This window comes from Salmo trutta, chromosome 6 (assembly GCF_901001165.1).
Source record: "Salmo trutta chromosome 6, fSalTru1.1, whole genome shotgun sequence".
Lineage (NCBI taxonomy): Eukaryota > Metazoa > Chordata > Actinopteri > Salmoniformes > Salmonidae > Salmo > Salmo trutta.
The window spans coordinates 49,823,100-49,849,525 of NC_042962.1; the positions used below are offsets into that span (position 1 = coordinate 49,823,100).

The 26,426-nt window shown below is 45.5% G+C and overlaps 1 protein-coding gene across 3 annotated transcripts in view; it reads right to left on the bottom strand.

Moving 5' to 3' along the window:
- Positions 1-1,684: 1,684 nt before the first annotated feature.
- LOC115196127 (vang-like protein 1) overlaps positions 1,685-26,426 on the bottom strand; it is a 46,098-nt gene continuing 21,356 nt past the window's right edge. For all 3 annotated transcript variants that reach the window (XM_029756720.1, XM_029756723.1, XM_029756722.1), the window contains exons 4-9: positions 17,561-17,992; positions 17,014-17,189; positions 7,947-8,107; positions 5,885-6,032; positions 3,607-3,841; positions 1,685-3,373 (exon numbers count right to left, since the gene is read on the bottom strand). In XM_029756720.1, coding sequence (XP_029612580.1) covers positions 3,113-3,373; positions 3,607-3,841; positions 5,885-6,032; positions 7,947-8,107; positions 17,014-17,189; positions 17,561-17,992 — 1,413 coding nt within the window. In that variant the 3' untranslated portion in view covers positions 1,685-3,112. The remainder of the gene's footprint in view (positions 3,374-3,606; positions 3,842-5,884; positions 6,033-7,946; positions 8,108-17,013; positions 17,190-17,560; positions 17,993-26,426) is intronic.

A 26,426-nucleotide genomic window follows, 5' to 3' on the forward strand; every position in this document is an offset into this window, starting at 1 on the left:
TATTTTACACAAATGCCTGTTGTATAGTGAAATTGACACATTGGTTACAATGCGACGTCAGGTCAATAACAAGCAGAGTTCTTCAGTATGGGTGCAACCTGGCTAATCTTTAGCCTGGTTGCAGATCAGTTCTGGCAGTAACAGCACAAACAGATCTGTGGCTAGGCCAGCAAACCATGACAGAGGTCAATATGTAGGTTAGCATTTATTGGGATGACTCATGTACTGGAGGCAGCTCTACAGAGTGGTCACGACCTGGCACAGCCACAAAGTCATGATCGTAACCACACCGCTAACACTAACCTTAAATTAAGAACAAAAAGCAAATTTTGTTTTTCACAAATCTTTGCCATACAGACAATTTTGACTTTTCCGCACTAGCGGTTCTTGGGGGGGGGGGGGGGGGCAGTGCCCCTGTGAGAACAATTTTGGAACCCCTTGTGGCCCCCCTAAATGTGGAGTTTGAAATCATTTTTACATAACACATTTTTGCTATCGTTCTTTTTTTACATCCGTTATTAGACAGTGGCAACGATGATGATTATGAACATGGTCTTTTGCCTGCTAATGCCTGCAATGCAGTGAAGAAAACGATATGACAACAATAACGTCTAATGTAACTGGCCCCTCTAACAGTACAACTGGCCCCAGCTTGGCCCCCCCAGTTGAAATGGTCTAGAACCGCCACTGCTTTTCCGCTGGCACATCTAGCGGAAATCACGCAGTTCTGCCTCCAGGGCAAGACTAATCCAAAAAAACGTCACCCTGCAGTCAATACATTTTACAGGGAAGGCTGAGCATGTGATAAGGGAATGGCATATGCACACGCTTAGCTACATAAATACATACAGTGTAAAGACAAGAGGCACAGTCACAGGAGTTGGGGTTCATACAAAGTCCATCAATTATGGGTACAAAAGACTCCGTGCTATAAGTATAAAAATATGTTTCATGACGAGAAAACAAAGAGTTGCATTTCCAAGTGGCTTTTATGAGCCACATGCTAATCGTTAAAAATGGTTTGTGTATAACCAGACACAGCATCATGCGTTTGTTTGTGAATGTGTGAAAATGTGTCATCACCCATCAACAGTAACCCCTTATCAGACCAAAGTCTGACGCCTTCTGGTTTGTCTGCCAGGGGGCGCTGACGGACAGTTTGGTTTTTTATGAATGACATGCAGAGCTGTAATACCGGGGAGGACCTCTACAAGCCAGAAGTCCATTCTACATGGGGATTTATGAGATCTTACAGGATACTGATCACCTCTGAAACAACTCATCCTGGATGGATCTCAATCTGCCACCCACATTCACTAGGGGAGAATATAGGATTCTGATGTCATGAGGGATTTTTATGGTCATCCTTTTTTAATAAGGAACAGATTCACGTGATATCTCGCCTGATGACACTGCAGTAGAAGACTAACCAGACGGGTGACTTACAAGGGAGACTCCTCCTCACCATCTCATACCGTACTCACCATAGCTTAATTAACCGCTTAGACCTTAAATGGTAATAGCTGCAGAATAGAGTCCTGCGTACCGTGTACAAGGTACACAGGCAGATTGAGGCTGTGGTCCAAATCAGTGTCATACGTTAGTTGTATCTGTGCACCTTTTCTCCTGGAGTGCTCTATCATTGAAAGTAAGTGTGATAGAAGTGAAAGCCTGAACCCTGAGAAGAGATATATGTGTTGCTTTATAAAAAGTTAACTGTTAAGTTTCAGCAAATACAAGGTCCTTGATGGACTCATTATCAAAATTTGACTAAGCTGGGAAGTGCGGACATCCCATTTCAAATGGAAAAGTGGAACGAGACAGCAGCACATCTCCAAAATCCATTACAGAAGCTGTAAATATTGAGTTACATCAGCAATCATGAGCCTATGGGATTCCTAATATGGGCGACTTTGGGTTTTAAACATTTGAAGAGCTCTGCTTTACAAACCAGCCGTGAGTGTATATTGGTATCTGTTAATTTGGGATATGGATGGACCATTCTGAGCCCCCATGTTGACAGCAGTACTTATAACAGAACATAGTCCTGTATAGTACAGAATAACCTTCTGTGACAGAGAGAGCTGGCTTGTGGACGAGATGTACAACATGCTGTTGTATTGCGACATTGCACCTGGGAAAGTGCTGCTGTACGCATAAGCCGTACTGCAGTACACACTTTGAGGCCTAAAAATATTTTTTTTAAAGATCCCTCGGAGATTTAAGGCCTTCAGCCTTGGGGTTAATCGTATAAATTGGCATTGAATATCTATTTAACAATCACATATAACAGCTAAAACAAGGGTTTTGTTTAAAATCAGAATAACAACGAATGCTACTGATACTCATGTCTTACTCTCTACATACACAGATCGGGATATAAGGAAATGGGAGGGAGATTGACCCAGTACGCATAGACTTAAACATCATTATATCACAATGTGTTTATACATAATCAATATACAGAAGTAGAGAACATGTGCATGTAACGCAAAAAAAAAAGTAAATTAAGTAGCTATAGTTTTAGAACAGCAGACAGGCCTGAGACGGTTTGTGTTAAAAGTTACATTTTGTCAAGAAGTTAAATAGTGGCAGTTCACCATCTGTAGTGGTTTAGCTGAGGGGGGGATGAAGGAATGTCCATGGCAACAGTAGTGTCATTTGACTCCTCGGTGAGATGTCCCCCCCCAAAAAAAGTCTCCACTTTCTGTCTTGAGTCATGGAATTAAAACGATTCCTCGTCTTGAGCTCTGCCTCAGTCTTTCAGAGATGGAACAACGGTGTTCATAGACATTGACACATATGCAGTTGTGTGCACACATTGTTCATCTATAGCTCCATCTCCACAGAGTCCAGTTCAATCTTCTGTGTGTGTGTGTGTGTGTGCATGCAAGACAAGTCAATTCATCACCGGTGTATATTTTTTTAAATATTAACTCAAACCAGGTAAACCATAGATAAAAATGACAATATTTTCCAACGTGTGTGTAACATATATTCATATATAATATATATAAAAAAAATCAAAAAATCAAATAAAACCGCAAACCCAAAATAAAACCATTTTGAAAACCAAAAAAAGGTGTGTGGTGGTAAAACCAGTTGTCCAGTTCTACACAGAGGTCTCTGACTGTAGCCGCAGGACAAACTTGTGCGACTTGGGGTCAATGAACTCCTCTGAAAGCTGGATGTAGGGGATCCTTTTGACAGTCACCACCAGGCTGAAGTCTATGCACTTGAGGAGGAAGATGGCGCCCTCCTTGAGGCCGCTGGTGACCGACGCCTCGCTGACCAGAGTCCACTGTCGGGCCAGCCAGCGCTCGCGGCCGTACTGCAGGGTGGGCCCGGGGGTCAGGTAACTCTCCAGGAAGGCCTATGAGGAGAGGAGTTAGCACTTTCCCGATAACATCATTATTTGTTACTACTATACAAGTAAGGTGCCACTCAAAGGAGTTGGTCAAAACCAGTGGGTGATGTCACCTTAAGTTGGTGGACAGGCTCATTGTAATGGCTGGAATACCAAACTATTCCATTCCAGCCACTACAATCCGCTCATCCTCCGATCTCTCCTCCCACCAGCCTCCACTGATCAGAACACTTGGTCACCTTGGGCGTCATGTTGTTGGTGATGCAGAAGGCCAGGTGCTGCTGGATGCTCTCCATGCTGTGGCAGTGCTGCTGCCTGGTGGTGCGGAGGTACTTCTGCAGGGAGCGGGCCATGGAGGGGAAGATGGCCTGGGCGGCCTCGCGCGGGTCCATCACGTCCCCGGGGGCTTTCTTCTGCTCCTCCTCCTGCATGCGCTTGATGTGTGTGAAGGCCTCCTCTACTGCCACCACCAGTCTAGGAGGGCACAATGTGGTTGTTCAGCACAATGTGGTTGTTCAGCACATATGATGGAGTGTATACTTCTACTACAGCGGCTTTGGAAACATCTAAAAAGGCTTTACATGGCATAGGAGTAATAAATAAAAAATAATATAGAAATAAAACAAATACCTGGACTTGTCTTTTCCTACCAGCACTGAATTAGCTGATAACTATAGTACCGGTCAAAAGTTTGGACACACCTACTCATTGAAGGGTTTTTCTTAATTTTTTACTATTTTCCACATTGTAGAATAATAGTGAAGACATCAAAACTATGAAATGACACACATGGAATAATGTAGTAATCAAAAAAAGTGTTAAACAAATCAAAATATATTTTAGATTCTTCAAAGTAGCAACCCTTTGCCTTGATGACAGCTTTGCACACTCTTGGCATTCTCTCAACCAGCTTCTTGAGGTAGTCACCTGGAATGCATTTCAATTAACAGGTGTGCCTTGTTAAAAGTTCCATTGTGGAATTTCTTTCCTTCTTAATGTGTTTGATCCAATCAGTTGTGTTGTGACAAGGTAGGGGTGATATACAGAAGATAGCCCTAGTTGGAAAAAGACAAGTCCATATTATGGCAAGAACAGCTCAAATAAACAAAGAGAAATGACAGTCCATCATTACTTTAAAACATGAAGGTCAGTCAATCCGGAAAATGTCAAGAACTTTGGAAGTTTCTTCAAGTGCAGTCGCAAAAACCATCAAGCGCTACAATAAAACTGGCTCTCATGAGGACTGCCACAGGAAAGGAAGACCCAGAGTTACCTCTGCTGCAGAGGATAAATTCATTAGACTTCCCAGCCTCAGAAATTGCAGCCCAAATAAATGCTTCAGAGTTCAAGTAACAGATGCTTCTCAACATCAACTGTTCAGAGGAGACTGCGTGAATTAGGCCTTCGTGGTCGAATTGCTGCAAAGAGACCACTACTAAAGGACACCAACAAGAAGAAGAGACTTGCTTGGGCCAAGAAACACGAGCAATGGACATTAGACCGGTGGAAATCTGTCCTTTGGTCTGATGAGTCCAAATTTTAGATTTTTGGTTCAAACCGCTGTGTCTTTGTGAAACGCAGTGTAGGTGAACTCTGCATGTGTGGTTCCGACCGTGAAGCATGGAGGTGGTGTTGTGATGATGCTTTGCTGGTGACGCTGTCTGTGATTTATTTAGAATTCAAGGCACACTTAACCAGCATGGCTACCACAGCATTTTGCAGCGATATGCAATCCCATCTGGTTAGCGCTTAGTGTGAAAATAATTTGTTTTCAACAGGACAATGATCCAACACACCTCCAGGCTGTGTAAGGACTATTTGACCAAGAAGGAGAGTGATGGAGTGCTGCATCAGATGACCTGGACTCCACAATCACCTGACCTCAACCTAATTGAGATGGTTTGGGATGAGTTGGACTGCTGAGTGAAGGAAAATCAGCCAACAAGTGCTCAGCATATGTGGGAACTCCTTCAAGACTGTTCGAAAAGCATTCCAGGTGAAGCTAGTTGAGAGAATGCCAAGAGTGTGCAAAGCTGTCATCAAGGCATAGGTTTCTACTTCGAAGAATATAGCATAAATGTTGATTTGTTTAACACTTGTTTGGTTACTACATGATTCCATGTGTTATTTCATAGTTTAGATGTCTTCACTATTATTCTACAATGTAGAAAATAGTACAAATTTAAAAAAAAAAACTTGAATGAGTAGGTGTGTCCAAACTTTTTACTGACACTTTATTTAGGGAAAACGTTCTTACTACAACTGTCTCTCACCTAGCTATCTTAAGATTAATGCACTAATTACAAGTTGCTTTGGATAAGAGCGTCTGCTTAGTGATTCAAATGTAAATGTAATGTAATATCAAACCAAAGATATGAGAGATGAGACATACTTTAGTATCTGTTGGCTTGTAAGTTCAAAAGGCTCCTTTACCACAAATACGTGCAAAAACAATCCCCATATGTCCTTTCATTCACTTATCAAACAGCCCAAAAACCCCCCAAACCTGTCTCTCACCGGGCCTTGCGTTTGCGGACGCGCCTCTCGTGCTCCGCCTCCTCGTAGTACAGCTCGTTGTGATTGGTATCTCGGCGGCGGGCAGCAGCGGCAATCATAGCCCGAGACTGGGAGTGGGCCAATCCAGTCGCTGCGTTGTTCCCAGGGCCTAGGAAGGCAGACAACAGAGGGATGTTAGGTTAAAATAGGTGTTCATTATTTTCATTGATACAGGATCTTGCAACGTCAGAGTGTCAAGATATCTCCACACTAACAAACATGCTCTATACTCAGCGTAAGACAGACATATAGACACTTCTAAAAAAAATAAAAAATAAATAAACACTACTTTGCATCTTTGAATAGTAGTAAAACCTAAATCATAAAGGACGGAACACTGTAGTCCTCAACAAAAATCTGTATAGTTGAAAATGCACGTTCCAAGTTCAAACCACCACACCCACGCATTCACTGTTTAACATTCAGTTATTCCGGGTTCTCTGCCACTCTGTGTCTTTGGGCGGTGCCGAGTGTCCGTCTTAATAAACTTCCCAGGCCAACTTCAAAAGTTGAATGTCAGGCGCATGTCATTACGAGAGTGTTAATATGCAAGAGAGCGATGGCTCATGTTAATAGGGGCTAAGAGAGGGCTGGAGCTGCTGCAGTATTAATGTAGGGTAGGGTGGGGGTTCGGGACGGGAGAATTCCATTATATATCCATGCCCTATTTCTCCAATCTGAGAAACGGCAGCCATGTTCGCACTGCCAGTCAGGTCATGAACCTGTCAACTCGCCAACCCAAAAGAGAGATTTTCTGTTGGGGGGTTAATACCACGAAGAAGAATTACCTGGTGATCAAAACAACACAGCTTGCTTGATGTAAAGGCGAGAGCCCTGTGGGCCTGTACATGTGCATTTCAGTATAAAATATTGTACTGAAAAGCTAAACATTGGGAATTAAGGGTGGCTGTCTATGAGTATCATGATTCATTTCAGCAAAGCCATGTCTCCTGCCAATTCATCTGAAGTGTGTGTTCTAACAGCCTCTACCATGCTTAGTGGTTAGGTGACAGACCTTGGTCATGGATAATGGAGGGAGGATAGTCTCTCTCCCAGACTTCCCCGTGTTACTGTCCCTGCTGCAGTTACTGTGATGACACTCCCCAGAGACCAGCTCCTCAATGAGGAGAACGAGGGGAGAGCGACTGAGTGGGCAGTATAGCTATTGATGTAACACTGCTGGCTGTCTCATCTCTGAGCGCTACTGGAGGGTGGAGGGAGGGATGGAGAGGAGGGAGGCAGAGATAGAAGAGAGGGAGGAAGAGAGCAAGAGCCACAGGGAGGAAGAGAGCAAGAGCCAGAGAGAGAGAGAAGCAGAGAGAGAACGAGGGGGGATGGAGGTGGAGGTGCGGTACACTTATGGGGAACACAGAGAAGAAGGAGATTGCTTGTGAGTACTCATGAAGTAGTCATGATCCATCGTCACTTCAAAACTTAAACATGTTCAAACAAATGCATTTATTTAATTTCCCTCTCTCCAGATATCCTATTAGATTTCGCTCTTGCCCAGAGCAGATTTTACAAATTCAACCAATTATTATTCCATATCAGAAACAGTCAAAGCAAAGGTTCAGCTAAAAGTGAAAATGTATAACACTAGTAAATAGAAGCAGCAATAAATAGTCACTAGGTCAACGTCAATAGTGACATCACATGCTTTGGGTGTGGCCTACACAAATGAGTTCAATCATTTCACAGCTGTGTCTCTAAACCAATGAGGCATGCCGATTACAGTGGAGTGCAAGGGGATTGGTTTGGTGTGCAGCTCCAGTGAGAGAGAGGCGGGTTAGTCAGTGAGTCCAGACAGTGCTCAGAGATGCAGGGTTTTAGTGAGAGAGTTATTCTATAGAACTACTGAACTTACTGTCCAAAAGGTAAGCTTTCAGTTTAGCTTTAAAGACCTCTGGGTGTTAGAGAGCAGCCGAGGAGAGGAGAGAGTCAAACATCAAGCCCAAAGGACAGACAAGAGAAACCGATATAGAGGAAACGTATAGATAAACCCAAGGAGTCTCCATGCACTCACCAGTGGCGGGGGTTGCTGGGAACTCTCCATCCACATTATAGACCTTGAGGCCGGCCAGGTGCTTGGCGGCCCGGGACTTAGAGGCGGTGAGCAGGGCCGGGTTGTGGACAAAGAAGTCCCTGTAGTAGTTCTCTATGATGGCCAATGCTGCCCGCTGAATACTGTGCACATAAAACAGACGAAGAATAAGGAGAATCTGAGATTTACTTGGAACCTGGGACAGAGATTTTTTTTATTTAAGCTAAAAATCAGCTAATAAAATAAACGACTATAATTTTTTTTTATCAATAACATAAAATTAATAATGCAAGTCTCAGAGAAATAAACCGCGGGAAAAAAATATATACACAATCAATAAAAACAGAAAAAAACAGACGCTGAAAGGTCTGACACTGAGGGGAGAAGATGGGGGTGACACACACACAAACTCAGTAAAAACAGAAACGTCCTCTCACTGTCAACTGCGTTTATTTTCAGCAAACTTAACACGTGTAAATATTTGTATGAATATAACAAGATTCAACAACTGAGATATAAACTGAACAAGTTCCACAGACATGTGACTAACAGAAATGGAATAATGTGTCCCTGAACAAAGGGGGGGTTCAAAATCAAAAGTAAGTCAGTATCTAGTGTGGCCATCAGCTGCATTAAGTACTGCAGTGCATCTCCTCCTCATGGACTGCACCAGATTTGCCAGTTCTTTCTGTGAGATGTTACCCCACTCTTCCACCAAGGCACCTGCAAGTTCCCGGACATTTCTGGGTGGAATGGCCCTACCTCTCACCCTCCGATCCAACAGGTTCCAGACGTGCTCAATGGGATTGAGATCCGGGCTCTTCACTGGCCAGCGCAGAAGACTGACATTCCTGTCTTGCAGGAAATCATGCACAGAACGAGCAGTATGGCTGGTGGCATTGTCATGCTGGAGGGTCATGTCAGGATGAGCCCGCAGGAAGGGTACCACATGAGGGAGGAGGATGTCTTCCCTGTAACGCACAGCGTTGAGATTGCCTGCAATGACAACAAGCTCAGTCCAATGATGCTGTGACACACCGCCCCAGACCATGACAGACCCTCCACCTCCAAATCGATCCCGCTCCAGAGTACAGGCCTCGGTGTAACGCTTATTCCTTCGACAATAAACGCAAATCCTACCATCACCCCTGATGAGACAAAACCGCGACTCGTCAGTGAAGAGCACTTTTTGCCAGTCCTGTCTGGTCCAGCGACGGTGGGTTTGTGCCCATAGGCAATGTTGTTGCCGGTGATGTCTGGTGAGGACTTGCCTTTCAACAGGCCTACAAGCCCTCAGTCCAGCCTCTCTCAGCCTATTGCGGACAGTCTGAGCACTGATTGAGGGATTGTGCGTTCCTGGTGTAACTCGGGCAGTTATTGATGGCATCCTGTATCTGTCCCGCTGGTGTGATGTTTGGATGTACCGATCCTGTTCAGGTGTTGTTACACGTGGTCTGCGACTGCGAGGACGATCAGCTGTCCACCCTGTCTCCCTGTAGAGCAGTCTTAGGCGTCTCACAGTACGGACATTGCAATTTATGGCCTTGGCCACATCTGCAGTCCTCATGCCTCCTTGCAGCATGCCTAAGGCACGTTCACGCAGATGAGCAGGGACCCTGGGCATCTTTCTTTTGGTGTTTTTCAGTCAGTAGTAAGGCCTCTTTAGTGTCCTAAGTTTTCATAACTGTGACCTTAATTGCCTACCGTCTGTAAGCTGTTAGTGTCTTAACGATGTTCCACAGGTGCATGTTCATTAATTGTTAATGGTTCATTGAACAAGCATGGAAAACAGTGTTTAAACCCTTTACAAATGAAGATCTGTGAAGTTATTTGGATTTTTACGAATTATCTTTGAAAGACAGGGTCCTGAAAAAGGGACACTTCTTTTTTCCCTGTGATAGAGATCTGTGTGTATGTGTGTATGTGTGAGAGAGAGAGACTGTTACTTTGAGCCATCATGTTATCATTACCTGCCCCCCTGAACACAGGGCCATATCCCTGCTGTCTAGGCTCTGTCAAATAAACACAGAACAGAACCTCCCAGCGCTGCTGGGAGAGAGGCGCTGAGGTAGAGAGAGACTACTTCCTATTGCTGCTGCAGTATGGACGTCATGTCCCGGCACAACATGCCATGTCTTACCTCTCAAAGACAGAATATTTCACCAGTTGAGACTTTTCATGCGTGTTCTGTCCTTGTGCTTTAGCAATTCATTTTGTAGCAACCGAGTATGGCCTGAACCCATCGGCTCTGCAGACATGTTGTCAAGTGATCAATGTACCAGTGCTGATTAGCCAGCTACACAATACCAATTCATTAAGCACGTGTATCCATTTTGTTTACGTGCCTTTACACAGGTCCAGGTTGACCGTTGGGGTTTTGATCTAGAAATGCCAGGGATGATTTTCTGCTGTAGCTTATTGTAGCCTACTGATCCAATCTAGCCCTGTTAGTACGCTGCTGAGACACAGTCAGACCCCAGTTCCTATGCGTTGTAACTGCATTCGGCCCACTGAGAGCAGCAGCAGATGATAGCAGCTTTTCACAGGCATACAGCAGTACAGGGTCATTCCTCAAGGCTCAACTGACTAGTCTACAGTTCCCTCGCTCTAGAAAAACTATCCCCCCCTCTTATTTGACACTGAATCCTGTCTCAATGCTATTCAATTCAAAGGGCTCTCTCTCCCTTTACATCTTTCTCCCCTCCCTTCCCCTCTCCTCCTCCCCGGGGCTCGTGTCATTTGTTAAGAAGAGCGGGGCGCTAACTTAACTGTTGCAGACAGAGTCAGGGAGGGAGGGAGTACCACGTGCTTCCTATTTCCCCCCGGGGCAGCCAGGAAGCACACGGAGGCTACTGTCCCCCTCTGTAGACAGACACAGTCCTCTCTACTAACCTCTCCTACTCCTTATTCCCCTATTGATACTACACCATGAGAAAGGTTTACTGCCGTGTACCGTTCCACATGTAATAGTAAGTAGGAGCGAGAGAGCGAGGAGACGGAGAGAGAAATAGTCATCACATGGGACGTCCTAACAGCAGTGACACGGAGGGGGAGGTGAGAGAGGTATGGAACTTTACACACCTAGTGCTGACGCAGGGGAAATGTCACACTAAGTGACAGGACATTATGGATATATACTCTCCCTTATCGCAGTATAATATATATATATATATATATATATGGTGGCAAAACCCGTGGATGGGTATTCCAGCATGACAATGACCCAAAACACATGGCCAAGGCAACAAAGGAGTGGCTCAAGAAGAAGCACATTAAGGTCCTGGAGTGGCCTAGCCAGTCCAGACCTTAATCCCATAGAAAATCTGTGGAGGGAGCTGAAGGTTCGAGTTGCCAAACGTCAGCCTCGAAACCTTAATGACTTGGAGAAGATCTGCAAAGAGGAGTGGGACAAAATCCCTCCTGAGATGTGTGCAAACCTGGTGGCCAACTACAAGAAACATCTGACCTCTGTGATTGCCAACAAGGGTTTTGCCACCAAGTAGTAAGTCATGTTTTGCAGAGGGGTCAAATACTTATTTCCCTCAATAAAACGCTAATCATTTTATAACATTTTTGACATGCGTTTTTCTGGATTTTTTTGTTGTTATTCTGTCTCTCACTCTCTCAATAAACCTACCATTAAAATTATAGACTGATCATTTCTTTGTCAGTGGGCAAACATACAAAATCAGCAGGGGATCAAATACTTTTTTCCCTCACTGCGGGCACACTCGGCGGGCACACCCACCCACCCACACCCCCACACACACACAGCCTTCAGAAAGTGTTCACATGCCTTGACATTTTCCACCTTTATTTTGGTTACAATTGTGATTGTCTTTTTTTTGTCTATACAAAATACTCATGTCAAAGTGGAATAAAAATGTACACTTTTTTTTTAAAAGATGAATGAAAAATCAAACAACTTGATTACGTAAGTATTCACCTCCCTGAGTCAATACCTTTGGCAGTGATTACAGCTGTGAGTCTTTCTGGGTAAGTCTCTAAGAGCTTTCCACACCTGGATTGTACAATATTTTATCACGTTTATTATTTTTGAAACTCTTCAAGCTCTGTCAAGTTGGTTGATGATCATTGCTAGACAGCCATTTTCAAGTCTTGCCATAGATTTTCAAGTAGATTTAAGTCAACTCAAGAACATTCAATGCAACTTCAGTGTATAGTTGGCCTTGAGTTTTAGGTTATTGTCCTGCTGAAAGGTGAATTTGTCTCCGAGTGTCTGTTAGAAAGCAGACTGAACCAGGTTTTCCTCTAGGACTTTAGAGCTAAACACAGACATTCTGTTTCTTTTTATCCTGAAAAAGACTCCCTAGTCCTTGCTGATGACAAGCATATCCATAACATGATGCAGCCATCACCATGTTTGAAAATATGACGTGGTAATCAGTGAGTGATGTTTTCTGTTAGATTTGCACCTAACATAACACTTTGTATTCAGGACAAAAAGTACATTTCTTTGCCACGTTTCTTGCAGTATTACTTTAGTGCCTTATTGGAAACCGGATGCATGTTTTGGAATATTTTTTATTCTGTACAGACTTCCTTCTTTTCACTCTGTCATTTAGGTTAGTATTGTGGAGTAACTACAATGTTGTTGATCCATCCTCAGTTTTCTCGTATCACAGCCATTAAACTCAGTAACTGTTTTAAAATCACCATTGGCCGCATGGTAAAATCCCTGAGCAGCTTCTTTCATCTACAGCAACTGATTTAGGAAGGATGCCTGTATCATTGCAGTGACAGGGTGTATTGATACACCACCCAAAGCATAATTAATAACTTCACCATGCTCAAAGGGATATTTTTGTATTGTAGGGACCTTACAGATAATTGTATATGTGGTACAGATATGGGGTAATCGTTAAAAAAATCTGTAATTTTGTAAACATTTACTAAAAACAAAATTCCAATTTGACATTGTGGGGTGTTGTGTGTAGATCAGTGGCACACAATGGAAATTGTATCCATTTTAAATTCAGGCTGTGACACAGAAAAATGTGGAAAAGTCAAGGGTTCTAAATACTTGTGCGTGTATATATATACAGTTGAAGTCGGAAGTTTACATACACCTAGGTTGGAGTCATTAAAACTCGTTTTTCAACCACTCCACAAATCTCTTGTTAACAAACTATAGTTTTGGCAAGTCGGTTAGGACATCTACTGTGTGCATGACACAAGTCATTTTTCCAACAATTGTTTACAGACATATTATTTCACTTATAATTCACTGTATCACAATTCCAGTGGGTCAGAAGTTTACATACACTAAGTTGACTGTGCTTTAAACAGCTTGGAAAACTCCAGAAAGTTATGTCATGGCTTAAGAAGCTTCTGATAAGCTAATTGACATAATTTGAGTCAATTGAGGGTGTACCTGTGGATGTATTTCTAGGCATACCTTTAAACTCAGTGCCTCTTTGCTTGACATCATGGGAAAATCAAAAGAAATCAGCCAAGACCTCAGAAAAAAAATTGTAGGCCTCCACAAGTCTGGTTCATCCTTGGGAGCAATTTCCAAACGCCTGAAGGTACCACGTTCATCTGTACAAACGATAGTACGCAAGTATTAACACCATGGGATCGGGCTGCCGTCATACCTCTCAGGAAGGAGAAGCATTCTGTCTCCTAGAGATTAACGTACTTTTGTGCAAAAAGTACAAATCAATCCCAGAACAACAGCAAAGAACCTTGTGAAGATGCTGGAGGAAACGTATCTATATCCACGGTAAATCCACAGTAAAACGAGTCCTATATCGACATAACCTGAAAGGCCGCTCAGCAAGGAAGAAGCCACTGTTCCAAAACCGCCATAAAAAAGCCAGACTACGGTTTGCAACTGCACATGGGGACAAAGATCGTACTTTTTGGAGAAATGTCCTCTGGTCTGATGAAACAAAAATAGAACTGTTCGGCCATAATGACCATCGTTATATTTGGAGGAAAAAGGGGGGCGCTTGCAAGCCAAAGAACACCATCCCAACCGTGAAGCACGGGGGTGGCAGCATCATGTTGTGGGGGTGCTTTGCTGCAGGAGGGACTGGTGCACTTCACAAAATAGATGACATCATGAGGGAGGAAAATTATGTGGATTTATTGAAGCAACATCTCAAGACATCAGTCAGGAAGTTAAAGCTTGGTCGCAAATGGGTCTTCCAAATGGACAATGGACCCCAAGCATACTTCCAAAGTTGTGGCAAAATGGCTTAAGGACAACAAAGTCAAGGTATTGGAGTGGCCATCACAAAGCCCTGACCTCAATCCTATAGAAAATTTGTGGGCAAAACAGAAAAACGTGTGCGAGCAAGGAGCCCTACAAACCTGACTCAGTTACACCAGCTCTGTCAGCTCTTCACCCAACTTATTGTGGGAAGCTTGTGGAAGGCTACATGAAACATTTGACCCAAGTTAAACAATTTAAAGGCAATGCTACCAAATACCAATTGAGTGTATGTAAACTTCTGACCCACTGGGAATGTGATAAAATAAATAAAAGCTGAAATAAATCATTCTCTACTATTATTCTGACATTTCACATTCTTAAAATAAAGTGGTGATCTAACTGACCTAGGACAGGGCATTTTCACTAGGATTAAATGTCAGGAATTGTGAAAAACTGAGTTAACTGTATTTGGCTAAGGTTTATGTAAACTGTATATGTTATAAACCAGCTTTACCACTGCAGGGTGTATTGTATAGGTTAGCAGCAGCTATGTGTCCCGTATAGAGGTATTAAAGCCTGGGATTCACCCCAGAGTGGTTCTGGATATCCCATATGACTGATACAGCGAAAACGACCATGGCAGGATGAAGAGTGTTAGTGGATGTGAACATATGACTGATACAGAGAAAACGACCATGGCAGGATGAAGAGTGTTAGTGGATGTGAACATATGGAGGAGGCAGGTGGGTTCACAAACCCACAACTACGATGTCAAATACATGGATGTATAAACATATTGCTGGTACGGTACACAGACACACCGGTGGTACGGTACACAGACACACCGGTGGTACGGTACACAGACACACCGGTGGTACGGTACACAGACACACCGCCGGTACGGCACACAGACACACCGCCGGTACGGCACACAGACACACCGCCGGTACGGCACACAGACACACCGCCGGTACGGCACACAGACACACCGCCGGTACGGCACACAGACACACCGCCGGTACGGCACACAGACACACCGCCGGCACGGTACACAGACACACCGCCGGCACGGTACACAGACACACCGCCGGCACGGTACACAGACACACCGCCGGCACGGTACACAGACACACCGCCGGCACGGTACACAGACACACCGCCGGCACGGTACACAGACACACCGCCGGCACGGTACACAGACACACCGCCGGCACGGTACACAGACACACCGCCGGCACGGTACACAGACACACCGCCGGTACGGTACACAGACACACCACTGGTACGGTACACAGACAGACACATTCTGACATCTCCAAAGAAAGGCAAACTGTAAAACAACTTTGTCAAGTTTTAAATACACTTAAAGCTATAATACTCCTGGGTTGGCACACAGGAAAACCCAAAGCACTTTGTACGCCACATTCATTTATACATACTGTATGAAGACGTTTCGTCAGACACACACAATTGTGCATTAGCACAAAACAAGTACAAACTACTAAACCAACTTCTAAAGTTTTAACAAAACTACATACACCCATTGTGATGAAGGCAGCACTTTGAGCAGTCAGGGTCTCCGGTGCTCGGTACTTTGATCAATTATTAAACTACAGTAGAGAGAGGAGACAAACAAATAAAGCCCAAACACTGGCCTAGATATGAGCCTGACTGTGCCTCGGGTGCCTGTGGCTCTTCTCTACCATAAGTAGCGACTTGTTATGTTAGGCCACACTGGAGATAGGGGACAGAATGAGGAGAATAGAAGGATTCTTGCCGAGGTGAATCTCTGGTAATGTTGGTGTTAGGATCTTGGGCACCTCCTCAGGCTTTTTCTGCCCTGAGATTGGCATCAAAGAATGGCCAGGTCAGAGCCAGACAGAATAACAGGCCTCCAGACCAGACAGCCTGCCTGCCAGACACACAGACAGCCTGCCTGCCAGACACACAGACAGCCTGCCTGCCAGACACACAGACAGCCTGCCTGCCAGACACACAGAGGAATGTCCTCACCGGTTGCCTGGGAATGAAGGAGGACAGGCCTGGGAAAATTTCTGGAAACACACCCAGTCTCCCCTGGAACCTGAGAATCTGTGTGTGTGTGTGTGTGCACAAAAGTGTGTGTGTGTGTGTGTATGGTATGAATCTTCTCTGACCAGATGCTCAGTGTGGCCTGTAGGGAGCACTAATTAGCTGTTTGTTTACAAGCACATACAGACAGAGAGAGCGCTGCTGCGTTGGCAAGCTGAGGAAAATAGCAAGGCGCTTTGTGAGCGACAACAGCCCCAGGGCAGCCTCTAACAACTCCAGTGAAGCAGAGGCTAAAGCACTTTACATGTCCATCATCTGTCACTGTACTGAGGTAGACAAAGGTGAACCAGAGAGCCCCAGCATAATACGAACATATGCTTGAGGCCCTCACAAAAAGGGGATATGAGAGAGCGAGAGAGAGCGTGCACGCCATGGACTGTGAAATGACCCATGTATACAATTAGGATGCCTTTTGACAGTCTTACTATATCTTTCAGCAACTCGTCATGAGGTAAAACGTCTTCCTGGTACAGTCAGACGGCACATCAAAAGGACAAAGTCACTACAGACCAGGTTCTTCTAGTCTGAGCTGTTCTCTCTGGCTTATTACTTTTATTACTCTCTCTCACACACACACACACACACGAGATTCTTACTCACACTCTTCTTACTTGCTGGCTTTTCTCTGCTCTCTTTCTTTCTCCTCAGCCTGCTCTACCCACTGAATTGTCCCGTCTTACTTTCAAGGACTTTTCTCCTCTCGCATTCTCCCCCTCTCCGTTCTCCCTCATCAGTCTCCCTTCCCCTGCCCCCTCTCAATCTCCCTCCGCGTCTCACCTGAGCTGGCCCAGGTTGTATTGGCGTGTCTCTCCGTCGGTGGAGCGGGTGACAGAGACAGAGAAGGCGGGCTGCAGCTGCCTGAGCTCCAGCAGAACGATGGCCAGGTAGTGGATGAAGAGCAGAGCGTCTACTAGAGATACAGCGTACTGCACGATGCCCTGGTAGTTCTCATCCTGGGAACAACAGACAACCCAGCATGTGCTAGCGTCAACACACTACATAGGTACACACCAGTGGAGGCAGCTGAGGGGAGGACGGCTCATAATAATGTCTAGAACGGAGCGAATGGAATGGCATCAGACACATAGAAACCATGTGTTATATAACATTCCACTGATTCCGCTTCACCCATTACCACGAGCCCGTCCTCCCCAATTAAAGGTGCCACCAACCTCCTGTGGTACACACACATTCATGACAAGAGAGTTACACAGATGAAAGCAGTGACGTACAAACGGAATACTTGAAGAGGCAGATGTGGTGAACAGTAATTAGATGCGTTACAAACACTGATTGTGAGTGTGAGTCTCTCTCCCCGCTGTACCTGTGAGTCCAGTATCCTCACGCCGTAGAACAGCCAGTAGGACACGACAAACAGCAGCACCAGCACGGCCAGCAGCGCTCTGAACACAAACACCCGGGGCAGGCCGGCACGCGGAGCCCGGAAGAACAGCGCCCAAACGGCCAACAGCAGTATCAACAACTTAAACGCCACGGAAATAAAGAGGCCCTCGCAGGCCGTGCCGCACACCAGGAGCTTGTCAGGCCAGAGGAGGTGGGGGAGAGCCAGGAAGGCTAGGGGAGTGAGGAAGACCAGCAGGCCCAGAACCACAGCCAGGGTCAGGGTAAAGTAGCGCCGGCAGTCCAGGCCCACGCTGTCCTCCAGGTCCTTGGTGATCCGGACAATGTCCTCTTGGGACAGGCTGTGTTCCGACGTCCCCGTGACGGCCGTGGTGGTCTCGCCCCAGTTGTCATCCTGGGAGGAGGGAGGGAGGGGGAAGGAGGACAGGAGAAAGAGAGAAGAGTCAGTGTTAAATACTGTAGCATATAATGATTTTACTACTAGAGTCAAATTTATTAGTGACAGGAAAAGTTATAAATCTGGCAAGTCAGGACGGAATTTTCTACTCTAGGCTCATTTCCATAGACAGCTTAAAAGCTGTGCTCATTTCCGTTCAAAAGTCAACCAGGGAGGGGAGGACGAGCAAACAAAGAGTTACAGAACGAGAGAGAGAAAGACAGGAAATGGAAAAAGAAAACAGCGAATGGAGTGACTGCCAACTGGGATACACGAGGCAAGGCACTGACGTCTGTGTTTTCTGGCAACCACAGATAATAAAGGTCATTTGTGGCTGGCGAGAGCTACTAAAAACAACACAGATAAGAGCCTTTATAACACTGTACCAACACATGCCCACAGTGTACCCTGATAACTGAGCAGCCAGGGAGGGCTGCCCAATAGAAACCAACGGGGAGACTGGACAGACAGACCAGAGACTATCTAGATGCTCTTTCCCTCATTCCCCAACGACAACAGATGGAGCCTGATTTGATTTCCTCAGCAGAGGACTCCAATTTAAAATCAGCAGGCAGCTAAAAATAGCACGGAGGGGAGAAAAAGTGAATTCATATAGGATGCACAGCGTGTGTGTGTGGAGGGGGCGGGGCGGGGGGGGGGGGGGGGGGGTGTCTTTGTCCCATGGCCCAAGTATTTAAAAACAGCACAGGACGGGCAGGAGGAGGCAGAACAATAGAAGGCCAAGCTTTAGTGACACTCCATCCTAGTCGGAAAGACGCAGCAGCCAAAATTAATATCCCACTGTAATCAGGCCAGCTCGTACTGCAGTGTCCAGAGACAAACTACATTTAGTTAAATGTTGCTGTTGTGGGTTAAATACATTAGAAGTGTGTTTGATGTCCATATCCCAAGCCACTTACAGACAACCAACCATGTTTATTACACTGTAGTCAACTTCAAAGGAGGTCAGATTTGAATGAAGTCAGAGAGAGCCAAGTGAGGCATATAAAATCTATTTGTATTTGTCACATGCGCTGAATACAACAGGTGTTGACCTTACAGTGAAATGCTTAGTTATCAGCCCATAACCAACCATGCAGTTTTGAGAAAAATACCAACAAAAAAATTAAATAAAAATAAAAAAGTAACAAATAATTAAAGAGCAGCAATAAAATAACAATAGCGAGGCTATATACCGGTACAGAGTCAATGTGTGGTTAGTCGAGGTAATATGTACAGTTGAAGTCAGAGTTTACATACACCTTTGCCAAATACATTTAAACTCAGTTTTTCACAACTCCTGACATTTAATCCGAGTAAAAATTCCCTGTCTTAGGTTCGTTAGGATCACCACTTTATTTTAAGAATGTGAAATGTCAGAATAATAGTACAGAATGATTTATTTCAGCTTTTATTTCTTTCATCACATTCCCAGTGGGTCAGAAGTTTACATACACTCAAATAGTATTTGGTAGCATTGCTTTAAAATTGTTTAACTTGGGTCAAACGTTTTGGGTAGCCTTCCACAAGCTTCCCACAATAAGTTGGGTGAATTTTGGCCCATTCCTCCTGACAGAGCTGGTGTAACTGAGTCAGGTTTGTAGGCCTCCTTGCTCGCATACGCTTTTTCAGTTCTGCCCACAAATTTTCTATGGGATTGAGGTCAGGGCTTTGTGATGGCCACTCCAATACCTTGACGTTGTTGTCCTTAAGCCATTTTGCCACAACTTTGGAAGTATGCTTGGGGTCATTGTCCATTTGGAAGACCCATTTGCGACCAAGCTTTAACTTCCTGACTGATGTCTTGAGATGCTGCTTCAATATATCCACATAATTGTTCTCCCTCATGATGCCATCTATTTTGTGAAGTGCTCCAGTCCCTCCTGCAGCAAAGCACCCTCACAACCTGATGCTGCCACCCCCGTGCTTCACAGTTGGGATGGTGTTCTTTGGCTTGCAAGCCTCCCCCTTTTTCCTCCAAATATAACGATGGTCATTATGGCCAAACAGTTCTATTTTTGTTTCATCAGACCCGAGGACATTTCTCCAGAAAGTACGATCTTTGTTCCCATGTGCGGTTGCAAAACGTAGTCTGTCTTTTTTATGGCGGTTTTGGAGCAGTGGCTTCTTCCTTCGTGAGCAGCCTTTCAGGTTATGTCGATAGAGGACTAGTTTTACTGTGGATATTGATACTTTTGTACCTGTTTCCTCCAGCATCTTCACAAGGTCCTTTGCTGTTGTTCTGGGATTGATTTGCACTTTTCGCACCACAGTATGTTCATCTCTAGGAGACAGAACACGTCTCCTTCCTGAGCGGTATGACGGCTGCGTGGTCCCATGGTGTTTACACTTGCGTACTATTGTTCATACAGATGAACGTGATACCTTCAGGCTTTTGGAAATTGCTCCCAAGGATGAACCAGACTTGTGGAGGTCTACAATATTTTTTCTGAGGTCTTGGCTGATTTCTTGTGATTTTCCCATGATGTCAAGCAAAGAGGCACTGAGTTTGAAGGTAGGCCTTGAAATACATCCACAGGTGCACCTCCAATTGACTCAAATTATGTCAATTAGCCTATCAGAAGCTTCTAAAGCCATGACATCATTTTCTGGAATTTTCCAAGCTGTTTATAGGCACAGTCAATTTACTGTATGTAAACTTCTGACCCACTGGAATTGTGATACAGTGAATTATAAGTGAAATGATCTGTCTGTAAACAATTGTTGGAAAAATTACTTGTGTCATGCACAAGTAGATGTCCTAACCGACTTGCCAAAACTATAGTTTGTTGACAAGAAATTTGTGGAGTGGTTGAAAAACAAGTTTTAATGACTCCAACCTAAGTGTATGTAATCTTCCGACTTCAACTGTACATGTAGGTAGAGTTATTAAAGTGACTATGCATAGATACTTACAGAGAGTAGCAGCAGCGTAAAGGGGGGGGGGGGCAATGAGAATAGTCTGGGTAGACATTTGATTAGCTGTTCAGGAGTCTTATGGCTTGGGGGTAGAAACTGTTTAGAAGTGTCTTGGACCTAGACTTGGTGCTCCATGTACCGCTTGCCATGCGGTAGCAGAGAGAACAGTCTATGACTAGGGTGGCTGGAGTCTTTGACAATTTTTTGTGCCTTCCTCTGACACCGCCTGGTATAGAGGTCCTGAAAAGCAGGAAGCTTAGCCCCAGTGATGTACTGGACCGTACGCACTACCCTCTGTAGTGCCATGCGGTCGGAGGGCGAGCAGTTGCCATACCAGGCAGTGATGCAACCCGTCAGGATGCTCGAAGGTGCAGCTGTAGAAACCTTTGAGTATCTGAAGACCCATGCCAAATCTTTTCAGTCTCCTGGGGGGGAGAAGGTTTTGTCGTGCCCTCTTCACGACTGTCTTGGTGTGCTTGGACCATGTTAATTTGTTGGTGATGTGTACGCAATAGAGACTACACCTCTGTCGCTCCTCCGTTCCTACAGGCCGAATTCCAAGCTGTGCGTCCATCCTTTTAGTAATGAATCCTCTCATATCATTACTTTCTGCCAATTCAAGCTGTCCAAGGGAGGGGTTGACGACACACAGTCAAATGTCCAAGTTCTTATCTGAAACAGTAAAACTGACCCACCTGACGGATAACATTCCTGATACAATCCTGACCGATAACACAACCCAACGGTCGTAAATAGCCATTAGTCTAGTCAGTCTGGCCTTTCAGAGACTAATCCTTATAATGGACCAATGGGAGGGCTGTAAATCACAGTGTGGAGCTGCTGTATGACCTTTGGGGTGAAGAGGTCACAGGGTCAAGACATTGGCAGTTGTTATGCAACTGCACATTTAGGTGGAAAACAAACATCCCCATCCGATTGAATGTTCAGGTCACATGGCTGGCTTGAATTGCACCATTCAACACTGGAACATATTTCAGTGCCATTTCAACAGTTCCATGCTGTGCTTTTGATATAGGAGTCAGCTGACCCCATTGTGTAGTTTCCAGGTGGTGTTGAGCATCAGCACCTTGACTCTATCACCACAGCCCATAGCCAGAGCACTGGGATCCTCTAGTCTCTACCTCCCCCACTGAACCAGGAAGAGCAGTGTGTCCACAGAGAACACACCAGGGTCATTACCTGACCTACAAACCCAAACCTGCCACATTAATGAGTGGGGAGAGGGGTGGAGGAGGAGAGGCAAGGGAATTGATGCAGCTCTCAACTATGTGTGTGTGTGTGTGTGTGTGTGAATGTGAGTGAGAGAGTAGGGGAGAGGGAGAGAGGAGAGGAAAGAGGGGGGAGAGAGTGTGTGTGTGTGTAAGAGAGCCCTCATTAACACTAAAGGGTGTTGAAGAAGTCCTTTGCCACTCCATGCTGAGAGTATGAAACAATGGATTCTTCAAAACATAGAGAGTGAGAGAGGGAGAGAGAGGACTTGCATGAATAGAATGATTTCAAATAGAGAATGAGAAACCCATTTTAAATCAATCTCATTTTGATGACGTGATCTAGAGAAACACTCCCTTAAGGGTTTCCCATTGGTTGGCCCGTACCAACCAGGACTGGTTTAAGATAGAGAGTTTGGCCATTTTGGATGGGGAAGTTTGGGCCCTTGCCTGCCTGGGGTTTCCCTGTGCCTGCCTGAGTATAACACTGACCCAAATCTCCTGATAGGACTAGAGAATGATCGGGGCGCTGATCTAATAGCAGAGAGAGGTGCATGCACGTGGCTGGCACCACTACCATTCAACATCACAGACACACAGCTGAAGGAGAGGAGGAAAGGGGGCAGACAAAATAGCGAGAGAGGAGAGCCGAAGGGAGACAGGAGAGGAGGGAGGGATTGTGGAGAATTACACCTCTCTCCCCCCCCCCACACACACATACCTGTGGTGATTCACCAACACCTCTATGGTGGTGGGGGAGGGGTTATACAGTGAAAAGTCAGCTGAATAGCCATTGAAACATCCAATTTGACATGTTCTCTCCCACACGCTGCTACACATTCAGAAAGAGAGGGGAGAGGAGATGGGGGGGGAAGGGTAGCCATTGAAAGGAGAGGACACAGGATAGAGGGGTGTGATCAAAACTGACATCCCAACGGAAATGAGAACTCCTGTGAAATCTGAACAGACCGAGGGATTCGGAGGGAGGGACCGACAGAGAAACAGGCAGACAAACAGAGAGAGAGAGGTGTATAAAAACAGTAATATTCTGAGTGCTGAGAAACTGGCCAAATCTATTCAGCAATAAGACATCTACACAATCTAACACACGCTAGGCAGCCTATCAGTTAAGAGCGTTGGGCCAATAACTGAAAGGTCGCTGGTTCGAATCCCCGAGCCGGCAAGGTGATATAAATCTGCCGTTCTACCCTTGAGCAAGGCAGTTAACCCCCCTAACAACACCTGCTCCCCGGGCGCCGATGACATGGACGTCGATTAAGGAAGCCTCTCTGATTCAGAGGGGTTGGGTTAAATGTGGAAGACATTTTGGTTGAATGCATTCAGATGTGCACCTGAGTAGGTGTCCCCACTTCCCTTTCAAACATTGCCACTCAGGACGCCTTTCACTCTATTATAAAGAATGAATAGAAACAATCAGGAAGGAAATGATTGTCAAACCAAAGTGTAGAAATATTAATGTCGCCAACCATTTAGTGTGTGTGTGTGTGTGTGTGTGTGTGTGTGTGTGTGTGTGTGTGTGTGTGTGACTAACATGTCATCGGTGGGAATCTTTCTCCACGTACAAATTAAGTGAAATACAAGACCTTTTGCTCAGAGACGGAGCATAAGCACACAAACTCCTGGGAGACGAGCGGTGTGTCTTTGTGTAACTATAGCAACGCACAGGGGTCATTCCTAGAAGCTGTTAACATCCAGCCCCAACTACAGCCGTGACAAGCAACGCAAAGAAAACAAAGCTGCCAATTACATGTCAAGACAGAGAGACAGGGAAGGTGGGCAGCAGCAATGTTCTACACTAACGTGGAGGAAATAGGTGGAACAGCCAGGATCAAAGTTGGAGTTCAGACTGCCCGAAAGAGAGTCAGTAGGGATAAATAGGAGTTCTCCGGGGGAAATGACTTCTATTTAAACTAAACACTTGTCCTCTAACCCTCCTATCACATCGTGAGATGGAGCTCATTCTGAACTTCATGTAAAATGACCATACGATTCCAGCTTTGTCATCACAGAGCAGATTTCTCCCTCCAAAAAGAAACGGCCATTTTGAAATCACTTCTAAAACAGTGGTCTCACAGACCACAACAGCTACACCAAAACCACTGTCTCTCAGTGTATTTAACAAATGCACGCACACTACTTGAACACGAATGGCTTGCCAGTTGCATGCATGTCAACTCCTTGTATCCAGACCTCTAACATCCCCTTAGATAGAAGGAAATGCTACAGCCCTTGGCCATCCAACACAGTCTGTGGTTACTGTGTCTTACCTGACCTGACTCTGTGCATGGCCCTGGGCTGAGAGCAGGAGTGTCCCCAGGTGGAGAGCTGGAGTCGTCCTCTTCCTTGGAGGTCTCCACCACCATCTCCTCCATCCCCATCATCACCTCCATAGTCTCCATCAAAGCAGAGAGCGGAGAGCTCATGTCGAAACAGCAAACCTTTACATGTAACAGCGTCGCCCGGCCAGGACAGGGAGAAGCTTGGCCATATAGATCCAGCTAGTGCATCTCTCCACGCTGAGACAACCTCTCTGCCTCCACCACTACCCTGCTGCAGCCTCACCACTAGATCACCCCATCACGCCCCGAGAGAGATTGTACTGTATGGGCGGGTGTGTCTCTGGGTTTAATGTACAGGCTTTGAAAAGCAACACACACACACACACACACACACAGAGAGACATCACATGGTATGTCCTAATAGCAGCAAGATGAGGGGGGAGGGGGGTGAAAGGGCCAGTGGTGGATGAAGGGGGGGGTAAATTAAACAAGCAGCTGTGCCCCTCAGAGAGACAGCAAACAAAATAATAAACCAATTAGGCTCAGAGGGCTCCTGCCTGCCACCCCTATTATACCCCCCCCCCCCACATCCCCCTCCTCCCCCCCAACCCATCTTTAAACGCTATTTTTTCTATTCCTTCACTTCCCTGGGGCAACTTCTCTCATTCTCTCCCTCTCTGTCTCTCTCCGCTCATCCTTGCCTGCTCCAGTGAAAACCACTCTCCGTCCATTCCTTCTAAGCCACTGAGCATTACGGTGACGGCGTCACGACTTGCAGCCAATAGCGAAGGGCCTGACGAGGGACCTGGGCGGCCCGGGCCAACCAATGAACACACAGGGACGACGACAGTCTTTGTACGGATTAACTGTTCATAGACATTGGATTGCAGGTTTATAGCAGCCTCCATGGAGGATGGCAAAACAACCCCAGTCACACCACCGTTAGAAGACGCCTTGCTACTAAAAGATGGAATCATAGATACTCTTCAGATTCAAGTAAGTTGCAGATGTCGAAAAAGGACTGGACACAGTAACTCACTTCCTGTGTGAAGAAGCGCCTTCATCAACCACTTGTTTCCTGCATAGACGGCCTGGAACTCGCCTCAACCCGAGGAAAACCGTGGCAGAGCAAGGAACTTGCAAGAACAGCAAAAACACAGAAACATGGAATAATTTTGTTAAAGACCTCAACTAGTAGAGAAGCAGAGTCTTAACGTGTGTGTGGGGGGGGGACGGGACATGAGAACAAGCCCTGTGCCACATCCAAGGTCCCGAAATCGCTACTACTGTACCACATACTTCCCCAACACAGAACTACCTGCACTCCGTTTAGAAATACAGTGTAGTGGTGTTGGTACCTCTTTACCTAACCATCTGAGAGGACATGCGCTGCTTTAATTGGACAGAATTAAGCTGGAGGGAGAGAGGGGGGGGGGTAGACAGAGGTGGCGAGGTACAGTAGCGAGGTGCTTGTTATGGGGCTGGGGATCAGAGTCTGGCAGAGTTTGGTTTGATGTCCCGTTGGCACTGCCTCCATTCTCAGGGACCCTGGCAGGAACTACATCTGCGCCCCCTTCGGCTTTCGCCTGCAGTAAATGACACGACAACGACCAATTGGCAGCCGAAAACAACAACAAAAATGGCCCACTTCTTTAAGCCGGATTCTCCTTCACTTCAATGCCGAGGTTAGGTAGTACACGATCATCACAGATGTTATATCCAAATAGCTGCGTTTGTTCTTGCGTTCAAGACACTATCCGAAGGGTGACGCGCCGGTGCATATCGTGACAAAAAAATTCAAAATATTCCATTACCGTACTTCGAAGCATGTCAAACGCTGTTTAAAATCAATTTTTTATGCGATTTTTCTCGTAAAATAGCAATAATATTCCGACCGGGAGACCTTGTTTTCGTTCAAACACTGAAAATGTAAAATGAACTCTT